The sequence below is a fragment of the Ammospiza caudacuta genome, chromosome 1, assembly GCF_027887145.1.
Source record: "Ammospiza caudacuta isolate bAmmCau1 chromosome 1, bAmmCau1.pri, whole genome shotgun sequence".
NCBI lineage: Eukaryota > Metazoa > Chordata > Aves > Passeriformes > Passerellidae > Ammospiza > Ammospiza caudacuta.
This window is the reverse complement of record NC_080593.1, coordinates 93,117,949-93,129,276: the sequence shown is the minus strand read 5'-3', so window position 1 is coordinate 93,129,276 and position 11,328 is coordinate 93,117,949. Positions and strand designations below refer to the sequence as shown.

General features: G+C 42.5%; 1 protein-coding gene across 1 annotated transcript in view; it reads right to left on the bottom strand.

Moving 5' to 3' along the window:
- Positions 1 to 1,408: 1,408 nt before the first annotated feature.
- The window catches only part of GABBR2 (gamma-aminobutyric acid type B receptor subunit 2), a 454,077-nt gene continuing 444,157 nt past the window's right edge, over positions 1,409 to 11,328 (bottom strand). Inside the window, exons 18-19 of the mRNA XM_058809544.1 lie at positions 9,339 to 9,456; positions 1,409 to 2,377 (exon numbers count right to left, since the gene is read on the bottom strand). Of these exons, the coding sequence (XP_058665527.1) occupies positions 2,212 to 2,377; positions 9,339 to 9,456 (284 nt within the window). The 3' untranslated portion in view covers positions 1,409 to 2,211. The remainder of the gene's footprint in view (positions 2,378 to 9,338; positions 9,457 to 11,328) is intronic.

Below are 11,328 nucleotides of genomic sequence, written 5' to 3'. Positions count from 1 at the left end.
AAGCATTTGTGCACTAACATCATTGGAAAATGCCATTGGGGCACAGCCTCTTCATAAATTTACAGTACATTTTTGCTGCAGTATAAAAGAACAGAAACATTAAATAGCTATATTCACTTGGTTGGTCTTGTTATCTGCAGTAAAGTAAAAAAAAAAAAATGTTATGGGAGAAACTACCGTATCATTGAGACAAAGAATGTACTGCATGGTTTAAACCTAATAAACGTCACACAGTCAGTATTCACGAAGTTACAGACACACACACACACACACACTCACCTCCAATGGTCCGATACTTCTGAATTATTTTTGTTTTTTCCTGCTAAGTTGGAATAATATTTCTACAGAGATCTTTGTGTATACATTATATACAATATCATAATTTTCTCTTTTTAAAAATTAACATTCCTTTTAAAATAAACCAGGCCCTGATGATATTAATAAAGCAAGAGAATACTGTCAACACACATTGAGGGACGACGTCAGTGTTTAGTGCTTAAACAGAGTAATGAGTTCTAGTTTATTTGTGTTTATACTTACATGTTTTTTTGTTCTAAAAGCTACAGATATTTCCACAACCTCTCTTACTGTATGTGCCAAGTGAAATATTTTGTGATGCTCCTGATTGTAAGATTCAGATACATATTCATGTTGGTTTTGGCCACTATGAGGTGTGTTTTATTTTTAATGGAGATTTATGCTAGCTTGTCATAGCTGCAGTTAAATCCCTCAGCTAAGGAACCCCTTCAGCTGTGCTTCAGTCATTGCTGATTTATAAACCTTTGTACGAATGCCATTCCAAAGGTTTAGTCTGAGGGGCATAAGTGTTGATTAAAGAAAACTGAGAGCCCAGAGGGTGCTTCATGTGGGTTATTTCCCCCCTACTTTTAGCAAACAGCCCTGGCAGTGGGAGGATACGTTTCCAGTCCCTTGGAAGAAGAAGCTGTATGTGTGTCTCGCCTGTGCCTGAGGGTTTGGCTCCAGAGTTGGTCCAGAGGTTACACCACTGTCGTTCCTCCTAATTACTTTGGTTCAGGGAAAGGAGCTAAAGTATAAACTCCACTGTTTTTTCACAGTCCTTTCAGGAGTCAGGTAAAATATTCTATTGGTAGATTTGATTTGTCCTCTCCTAACCACTACAACTGTCACACGTACGCAGGTACGAAGCAAACATAGTGTATATTCACATCTATGTGCCCTGCAGGCTTTGCCTGCAGCAGCAAAGTGCTGTGCCCTAATCCCTCCCCCCCCAAGTCCACTCAATTAATTTTATTGTAATTATGTGTGACACAATTCAAACAAACTAGGAAAAACAATTCATCCTGTGGCATTAAGACTTTACTACCCATCTGTCCTCAGTTTCCTGAGTTATCAGCCCTAGGACTTTTTCAGACAGTTTAGTGTGTTATGGTTAGCGCTGTTTATCATGAAACAAGTGCAGAAACTTTGCTAAAAATGAAGCTGCAGATGGTCAGCAGTCACTATCATTGCCCTGGAGAAGGGTGAAGTGCTCTGCTTGCAATCAGCAGCTCCCCAGCTGGTAGCAACTCAGAGCTGGAGCTTCAGGCTCTGCTTGGGTTACACATACAGCTGCAAGGTAAAGGTGACCCTGCTCACAGCACTGCAGAGTCTCAATGACACCCGAGGAATCATTTCTCACAGTTCTTCTTTCCTGCTAAACATCATCCCTGAAATGAAAAAAAGCAAGACTAACCAGTGCAGAATGTTTCCAGCGATTTAACGCAACTTCTGTAAAAATGAGTGTATCTATTCCAACATGGTATAGCTGGACCACTACATTTTCCTTACATGGATACAGTATAGAATTGCATGTTCTCAGCAGCCACATAAAGCTCAGTGACATTTGAGTGGTTTTTTGTTTTTTTTTTTTAATTTTTCCCTAGTGTCTTTTTTGCAAGATCCATATATCCCAGCATCCTTGTTGCTAGTAGAAATTTTGGAAGAAACATTTTTCAGTGACTTCTAGGTGAAGAAATAAAAACTCCATGAATAAGGCTACAGATCAAACTCTTTGTGTCCTCCTTTGCTTTTTCACACGAGTTACGTGGGCACTCCTGTGCCAAGGGCCTCAGCAGAAGTTCCTCTGCGGTAAGAGCCAATGTTACATGTTTGTAGCAGAGTTCCAGGTCGGATGTTTAGTCCAGTCTTTGAGTACTTAAAAGCAGTTCAGGAAGCACTGATCTTGCCCTCCTACAGCCCTGAAACCATCACTCGGAAGGAGGGTGGCACGTGTCTGTGCCGAGGGCTGGCACTGGGGCTGACGCAGGGGCTGGCACAGCTGGCATCCACTCCTCCTATGGACGGCAGGTAGGCGTGATGCAGGATGGGCAGCTGCAAGGACAGCCGGCGCTGTATGCTGCGGGAGACAGGGAGAGGAGCGTTACCAGGGGGCAGAGGGAGCACATCACACGGCTGGTGTGTCCCCAGGCTGCTGCCAGCGAGTCCCCCGTGCCTGCCGCTGGCACCGACAGGGTGAACACCACGAGCATCGCACTGGCTGATGCTGAACTGTGCCACCAGGACGCTGTTTTCCCCTTGGGGAATTTTTCTGACAGGTTGGACATGACAAAGGAAACTTTCTTAGCATCCCACAACCTCCTGAAATTCCCAGCCACATTCAGGTTAATTGTTAGACTGCTGATACCAAGAAAACCTTAAGTTTGCAAAGAGGGTGTATGGCTTGGTGACCCCCCTCCCCTTGCAAAGGGATCTGCTGCCTGCAGAGCCCCATCCAACAGTCATGCATGAGATCTCCTGCCTGTAGAACCCCAATCCAGCAGACACGCAGGAGGTCACAGACTGAGTTTCAAGCCAGCATGGCATTTCTGCAACTCCAGCTAAAGCAAACACAGGTGCCTGCTGGGAGGGATTTGGGACTGATGGCTTTCTCCTCTTTTAAGTAGCTCCTATTTAAAGTGTGGGTCTGTGCTTTTGAGGTGATAGATGCTTTTGAGTGCTATGGGATTGAGGAGTTGGCCCTCTAACAGCAGTCCTGCCCAACACTGATACTAAAATTCAGTGTTCCAGAACCCAACATTCTGTATCTATTTTTCCAAGTGGATTGGCATCATGACAACAGGTATAATTATGTTTTTAAAATGAATACTTAATCATGCTCATGGGTATTGCATCTAAGCCTTTCCTTGGAGAGGATGGTGCCATGAGAAAAGGGCTCTGCTACCCCTGTGCTGTGGATACATTAGCACATTCCACAAAATCAAAATCCTGTTGTGGTTTGCTAGTGTAAAAGATGTTTTCAGTCATTTTATCATCAGGATGGCTTTGTATTTGGAGACATTTCCGCTTGAAACACAGAGGCACTTTCTAAAGAGAAGAGAGATGTCAAGGTGACTGAGCTGAACGGAAGACTGACTTTTGGATTTCAGGACAAAAATGCCCATAGAAAGCATTGTATCAGTATAATAGAGTTTTAAATTTATGTTTGCCTGTTATCTGATATAATGTCAGTGTATAGAAATGCCTTTATAAGAAGTGTTTCTTTGAAAGCTAACCTTTGGACAGCCTTTTTGATTCAAATGACATTTAATTGCTTTTTTGCTTTGTGTTAGGTAGCAAAGACAGATACTAAGGCTTCTATTGCACTGCCTGGGGACCAAGCAGTGCAGCTTTTAAATTCAAACAGAAAGAAATGTATTGCTCTCCTCATTAGTTTCTTCACTACAAACTTCAGCTTGTTTATACAGAGGTGCAGTAGGAGTAGCTGTTGTCTGCCTACCCAGGACACTCTTTCTCATTGTTTCTCCCCCTCAAACAAACTCCTTTCTAAAGTTTCACACAATGTTAGTCCTCAGTGATGATCATTCTAGTGCTGGCAATGCATTCCTGGAACTAAACAAAATCCATTCATTGTTGTTTTGCTAGGGTGCTCGGCTCTTCCTGGTGCTATCAATGAAGTCATGCCTTGTTCCCAAGGAGTGCTGAGGGGGCATGGCTTGATGTTTCCCTGTGCTGAATCCTTATGAGCCTGATGCTGTGGATTGTCATTCTGTCTCTTGTTGAGGGGTCAAATGCAGAATTGCCTGCACTTATTTTCCCACCAGTGGAAATGCTTACTTTGTTCAACTGTTATAGGCTTCTCATCAAAGGGCTTTTTGAAGCTACTCCAAGAGAATCCAGTTGCATAATCAAGTGAATAGGATTTTTTCCATCCATTTCAGTGTTAGCCATACCATGGACAAAGCATGTTTATTTAGCTATGCCAACTGTGGCTGCAGTGGGTGGCAAATTTTGCTTTAACTGTACTTAAAAGTTTACTTTCACTTGAAAACTTGGTTCCTGGAATTGGGGAAGAGAACTGTGGCCTGGAGACTTGCACACAATCAAGTTGTAGACAAAACCCCTAGAGTGAAACACAAAACAAAATAAAACAAGTAGCAAAATCCAAACAAACCTGGTATTTTTGCCTGAAGTGAAAGCAAATTTTGTGCCTTGCCTCACTGGTTTTAGGGTTTTTCCCCCCAATACCAGTGATTTTCCCTTCTTCCACTCCTGCCACACTTTGCCAAATTTTTTTTGGGGAGTCCTTGGTATCAATGAAGGCTGGAGGATGAAGGGATCGAGAGCAGCCCTGCCAAGAGAAAACTGGGGGTGATGGTGAGTGAAAAGGTGGACATGGCCCAGCAACGTGCACTTGCAGACCAGAAAGCTAATCATATCCTGGGCTGTGTCAAAAGCAGTGTGGCCAGCAGTGTGAGGGATGTGAAGCAGCCCCTCTGCTTTTCTCTGGCAAGACCCCACCTGGAATACTGCATTCAGCTCTTCTCATAAGAAGAATGTGGACCTGCTGGAGCGAGTCCAAAGGAAGGCCACAATGAAAATCAGAGGCCTGGGGGATGTCTTCCATGAAAACAGGCTGAGAGAGCTGGTGTTTTTCATCTTGGAGAAGAGAAAGCTCCAGGGAGGCCTTAAAGCTGCCTTAGGGTACCTAAAGGGGGCTTACAAGAAAGCTGGAGAGGGACTTTTTACAAGGGCATGGAGTGAAAGGATGCTGTGGAAGGTTTTAAACAAAAGAGGGTAGATTTAGACTACATAAAAGTAACACATTTTTATGATGAGGGCGGTGAAACACTGCCACAGGTGGCTCAGACACCCTGTTCCCGGAGACATGCAAGGCCAAACTGGACAAGGATTTGAACAACCTGATCTACATAAAGTTGTCTCTGCTCATTGCAGGGGGATGGGACTGGCTGACCCTTAAAGATCCCTTCCAGCCCAAAGCATTATATGACTCTAGGAATTTGTTTCAAGTTGTCCACACTATACAGATATGTATGTGAAAGCATAGGTATGGTGAAATATTTTGGAGAGGTAATGGTTGGTAATGGTGGGTCTAGAATCACAGGCAGCCATCTGAAGAAGATGGAAAGCAAAGATGATTCCACACACAGAGCACCCACTCATCAGGTTCTGCGTGAGGGCAAGTGTCCTCAGCTCTGTACAGACATACCATTTATTAGGGAAAAATAAATGCCATTTATTGGGGAAACATAAAATCAGGTAAAACCTTGACTTCCAGTGTCAATGCAAGAACAAAATGCACTGCACATGGGAATGCACAATACCACAAGGGGGGCCAAGGCATTTGAAATATATTTTGGTTTTGCCATAGAAAACCACTAATAAGATCCATCGGTAAGTGGGGGGACCAAAACAAATTGCTGCAGCAGTCAAACATCTGAAGTTCTGTGGGAGTGTATAAACTGTGTCTAAGCACTCAGGGATTGTGTCAGTTAATTCTGCAGTACATTAATGTTGATTTTTAGCAAACGCGGGGAAGCTGGAGAAGCTCTAAAACATTACAGTAAAGCAAGATGTTCTACTAGCAAGTAGAACTAACCATTCTAAACCCACCTTATTTTAATGACACATGTGAGTAAGATCATAGATAGACAGATCATAGATAAACCACTCTCAGTGAAGAAACCAAATAACAAAAGCCTGCTCATGCTGGGGCATATGGCTGCAATGCAATAATCCAGTCTCAACCAACTTTTTTGAATGAGAATTTTTTGTTACTTAAATTAACATAACTGGCTCCAGCTATGCTTTGAAGTTATGCTTTGAAGGCTACAAAAAACCCTGCATATAGAAATAGTCTATTAAGATGGCAAGTTTTAATAACGTCCTGCAGAAATCTGTCATCACATCTACTTAGAGATCTGGAAGACTGTTATGTAGTGTTGCAGTTAAAATGAGAATGGAATAAATTCTAATGGTGCCAAAAACTGATGACCTGCTGATGTAGGTCACTGATAAGAAGGGACAACATGCAGGAATGAAGTGCACAGGCAGATGTCTTTAAGGGTCACAGAAGAGAAACCATTGAACATGGCCATCATGCAGATAAGCTGACTGATGTGATCTTCAGATAAGCAGGACTGCCCATCGGGAAATATGCACACTTTAATACTCATGAAAGCAGATTACTTTGCCTGAGAGACAGCTCATCCTACTGGGGAAAGAATGATATCTATTTTAAACTGGTTCAGACTGCTCTCTGGACCTGAGATGAGCTGGCACAGTACAGTGTCTATCCACACAGCTAAGCATCCCCCAGGATTGTTGCTGAGCACTACCTGGAGAGAACAAACTGGTACAGCTGTGCTGGGGAGTCTGCTAAAAAATGGGAAATCAAAGGGCAGGGCTTGTGCCTGTGCACTGGCACCACTTTGCCTGCTATAGGAGGTGTTAATTTATATTCTGCAGACAGTGTAAACAGGAAAGAAAGCAGTCAGCACCCACTTTTTGCTCCTCTTATCTGTTGGTCTGACTGGGTATGGAAAATTTTATATGGCAGTATGGAAAATCTACTGGGTCCTGCCCAGCAGGAACTGCCAAGGGAACTGAGATTCGTCTATATTCATGCTCTAAGTCTATATTAGTATGCTTTACAGTACTATAGACTGCATTTTCCTTAGGTGCAGGGTTCTAAATCTGAGCCAAGCACAAAAAAAAAAAATTTCTACATTCTGATTGAGGCAGTGTAAACATCACCCCATCAAAAAATGTGAAAACTTGCTGCATTTCTGCCTGAGGTGTGTGTATACTGTTGTGCCTTTGTGCACAACTGTAGAATGAGGGATCTTACAATGAGTCAAACGTGGCACTAATGGTGAGAAAGAATGAAAAAAAATCCCAAATCAGCTCCTTTCTGGACTCTATAGGAGCTTTCATACTAGAAGAAGCCAGTTCTCATGAGTACTGACAAACACAGGAAGCTGGAATTATTTTTTCCCCCCACAGCCATTAAAGAGTTAAAACTTCTGCAGGAAAATAATTGTCTTGACATCCTCCTTTCACAGGTTTATGACCAAGAGGACATCTTTTTCAGACTAATTCTCCTTGAGATTTGCGTTCTCGAATAAGAAATAAATTTTTCAGACTGTCTGACTACCTATTAGATGTCCTACGTATGAAGTGAAATGAGAAACACAGAAACTACAGCTTGTTTTTAACTCTTTTTTTTTGCCCAAAAATTATACATTTAGCAGCCATCAAATGACAGAAGTGCTGCCAGACAAGTAGAAAAACAATCCCAGAGGTGCAGAAGGATACCTTAAAGAGTACAAATTTTGGAAAGAGGCAATATCTTGTCAAAAAGAGGGAAGTCCTGAAGACAGCTATACTTCTCCTCCCTGGCTGATCCACTGTGTCTGGGCAGTGTGGTACCCAAAGTGCCAAATGGTTCTCAGGGGAGATATTGGCCCTTGGACGTGGCACAGTCACAGCTGTGCAAGTGTTGAATGACACTGTTTAGATTCAGCAGGATTTTATTAATTGCTTTCCATAAATGTCAGAGATTGTTCAGATTTGTACTGAACCACTCTCCAGAACCTTTAGAAATCTCAGTCTTCTCATCAGTTATCACTAGCCTAGAGGAAGTTCTGTCACCACCAAATATTTTTCTTTGTCTATATTAAATCTGTATAGAGACAATTGGATTATCTGAGTGTCTGTGTTTTTCTTAGCATCTTCCTTAATGTAAGTGGGCCACATGTGGATGAGGCTGAATTCACACTACATTATTTCTGACAAATGGTGCTGAAAAAAACCCAGGCCTTTAATAGCTATGCATTAAAGCACTCTGCTGACCCCATGAAGTCATGAGAGCTCTCTCAGCAAGAAACCTGCTTTTGTGAAATTACAAGATATTTCATCTACTGTGGGATTTCTTTTTGGTGCATATGTGTGTGTGTGAATTACCTTCTTTGCAGATTTGGGTTGGGTTTTTTCTTTGAGTGCAAGGACAGATTTAGACATCCACGTGTTTTCCTGCTCCAGGTAGTACGAGACAGGAGCTACTATCTGCAATCAGGGTTGCTGCTGCTGATGTATCGTGACTCATTCTAGTAATTTGTTTAATTTATTCTGTTTTTAAATAAGCTTTTAAATTGCCCAGGAGTCTGACAGCTATTAGCTCAGACACTGATGAAGTGATGCTGTGTAACCAGGTTGCCGTGGGGAAGCGGCAGATCCGGGCACACACGAGAACGGCGCTTCCCGGAGCTCCTGCCCATGGCAGGTCCTGCCCAGCTCCTGGAGGGCAGGACATGAGTTTATTGTACAGGATCCTAGGGAGAAAAGCTGACACCAGAAGACTCTTTCCACTTTGTAAATCTGGCCAGTGTTTTGTGCCATCCTCTCCTTGTAGCTGCAGCATTGTTTCTAAGGGAAACTACTTAGTATGGGCTTTCCTGTGCCAAAACTCAGATCCAGCTGCTATGGCAACGTTGAAAAGCCCTCAGGACATTTTTTTATTTCTCATCTAGCTAAAGAAGGTAAAAGAACAAAATGTCTGTGTACACTATGAACCCCTCTGGCTGGTGTGTGGAAGGACTTGGACCTTTGACAAGAGTCATAAGACATTTGTGCACATATGTACACCCTCTTCTCTCCTCCACACACTTTGGGCACAGCTAATCCTGCAACTCTCTACAGAAAATTTGGAAATCATACTATGGGTGTTTCTAGCAAGAGAAAAGGAGCATACTGATTTGTTTTTGGGGCACCTTAGGATCTAAAGCCCCTGATATCCTTTAAGTTCCTTTGGGGTGGTGAGCTGGTGGCAGGGAGGCAAGGAGGCACACAACAACATTGGTGCCTACTGGTGCTTCAGGAGGTGCCATTCACATTCCCTAGCTGTAGATGTTTCAGGCTCTCTCTGTAGCCTGGGCTGACTGAAAGGGGGTTACAGTGAAGGTCTTTCCATAAAAATGCATGGAAGGGAAATACAGGCTTTGATTAAATATAATAATTTAAATTAATGTCTTGTCAGCAAGGTAATGATGTATACTTACTGTTCTGGAGAGTTGATGTCTTCTATGGCATCTTTGCTTGTTCTGGAAGGGTCTGATGAACCCCACTGTGCTGGTGGATTTTGATCAAGATGATTTTTCAAAATGGCTTTCTCACCATCTGGATGGACAACACATTCAATTTTACTTTACTGTGACCAAGTGACCATTTAAAAATAGTTTCATTTTAATTTTTTCCACATATCCATAATGCCACAAAGTAAACTCATACTACCTGTATTCCAGCATAGTCTCAAGTTTTGCTGTGAGAATTTGGTACTCCTCTGTTTTGGATGATGTGTTCCTCCATAGGAACCATCACGAAGAAACAGAAAAGTGACAAAAGTGACATCATGCTCTATCATCAAGTCTTGGGCTATGTGAAAAAAAAGTAACTATACTGTTCTGTAGTTAGAAATGGTAACCTTTTCATAAACCCTCCTTCTTAAGACTTTTCCTAAATAAAACTACAATTTCATTGATGTTAAAACCTTGATACTCTTACGATCACACAGGAAAACAAGTGCTGTCATTTGCCTATCTGCTACTGCCATCATTTTCAGCACGGAAACACAATTCATACCAGCTGCACTGGTCCATAGGCTGTCGGCAGCAAGGACAGCTAATGATGTTATTGCACTTTTTCCTTTCTGCATAGTGGTAGCAAAACAGATCAGAATTCTTGTTTCCCCTGGGTGTCTTGGGTGTCCCTGGCTAGCTGTGCTGAAGCCCATGGCATCATTCCCCCTGAGAAATACGGGCAAACACAGCAGCTTTAAGACCCTTTCTGTTCCTGCCTGCTTTTTCAAAGTGTCTTTCTGCGGTAAGCTGAATAAAATCACACAGAAAGCATCTGAATAATGAGGGCAGTTCACAGTTTTCATAAATAATTACAGAGAGCTCCAAATCCATCACCAGCAGTTGTTTGCCACATAAACAGAGCAGCAGTGATTGCTGCAGGCATTGAGGCAGCATGGAAGAGGAGTCTGAGGTAAATTCTTGAAGAGGGTACTGGAGGGTTTGAACATAAAAGTGGGAACGAAGGGGAAAAGCAGGAAAAGAGTGAAGAAAAAAGGAAAATTGCATGAAAAAGCTGGCACATTTTGAAGGGCTACGGCTTTTCTGTTGTACTCATGTTCAGAAGCCCCAAATAATGCTCAGCTCCCAGCATGCTAGGAATATAGATGCTGTCAACAGGCACTGGGGGGACAAAATAAGCCGCAGAAACACAAACTGAGGAAAGAAGCTGGAAGCATAAATGTTTTGAGGACAAATTCCAACATCTAGAATTGCCCTCCCAGCCAGGTTATCCCTGGCATTATTTGATAGCATTGACTTCCTGCTGTGAAAAACCTAACAAGCAAACAACAGCAGAGTGTGTAGGTGAGGAGGCAGCAATGTGCAGACATGGGGATCACTACAGCTCAGGAGAGGAGACAAGAATTTTCACTGATGTTGCAATGAAGAGAAGAGTCTGGGTGAGAAAGGAGGTGACCAGAACACATGAAGCTGCTTTGGCTGGGGCAAAAAAATGTCAATAGAAGAGAGCCGAGGAATTCAGTTGTAACAAGAAGTGTATTTAAAATGAAGAGATGGCAGGATTCACTGATGGTTTGGATGTGAAGGGAGTACAGCAAAGAGTCAAATCTGACAGTGGTTAAGATAAGCAGTGAGGTCAATCATCTCAGGGCAGCCTGAAGCTTGCTGGTGTGGCACTTGCTGTCACAAGAGTTCAGTTTTTATTTTCTGTACATTGCATTTCTTTGTATATCAAGTTTGACATTTGCATAAAAGTCTTGTGATGTCTATAAACAGACATGTAGAAAAAACCACTTTTTACTTCCGTGATTAAAACCAGCACTCAGTCCTGAGCTGATCTAAGCTGACAATGGAAACTGCTGCCTTTTTGATATAGACCAAAGTAAAAATTTGATTAACCCTTGTAATTAGGGATGGAAAAGCTCTAAATTTAATTATTTTAGGGTTCCAACTC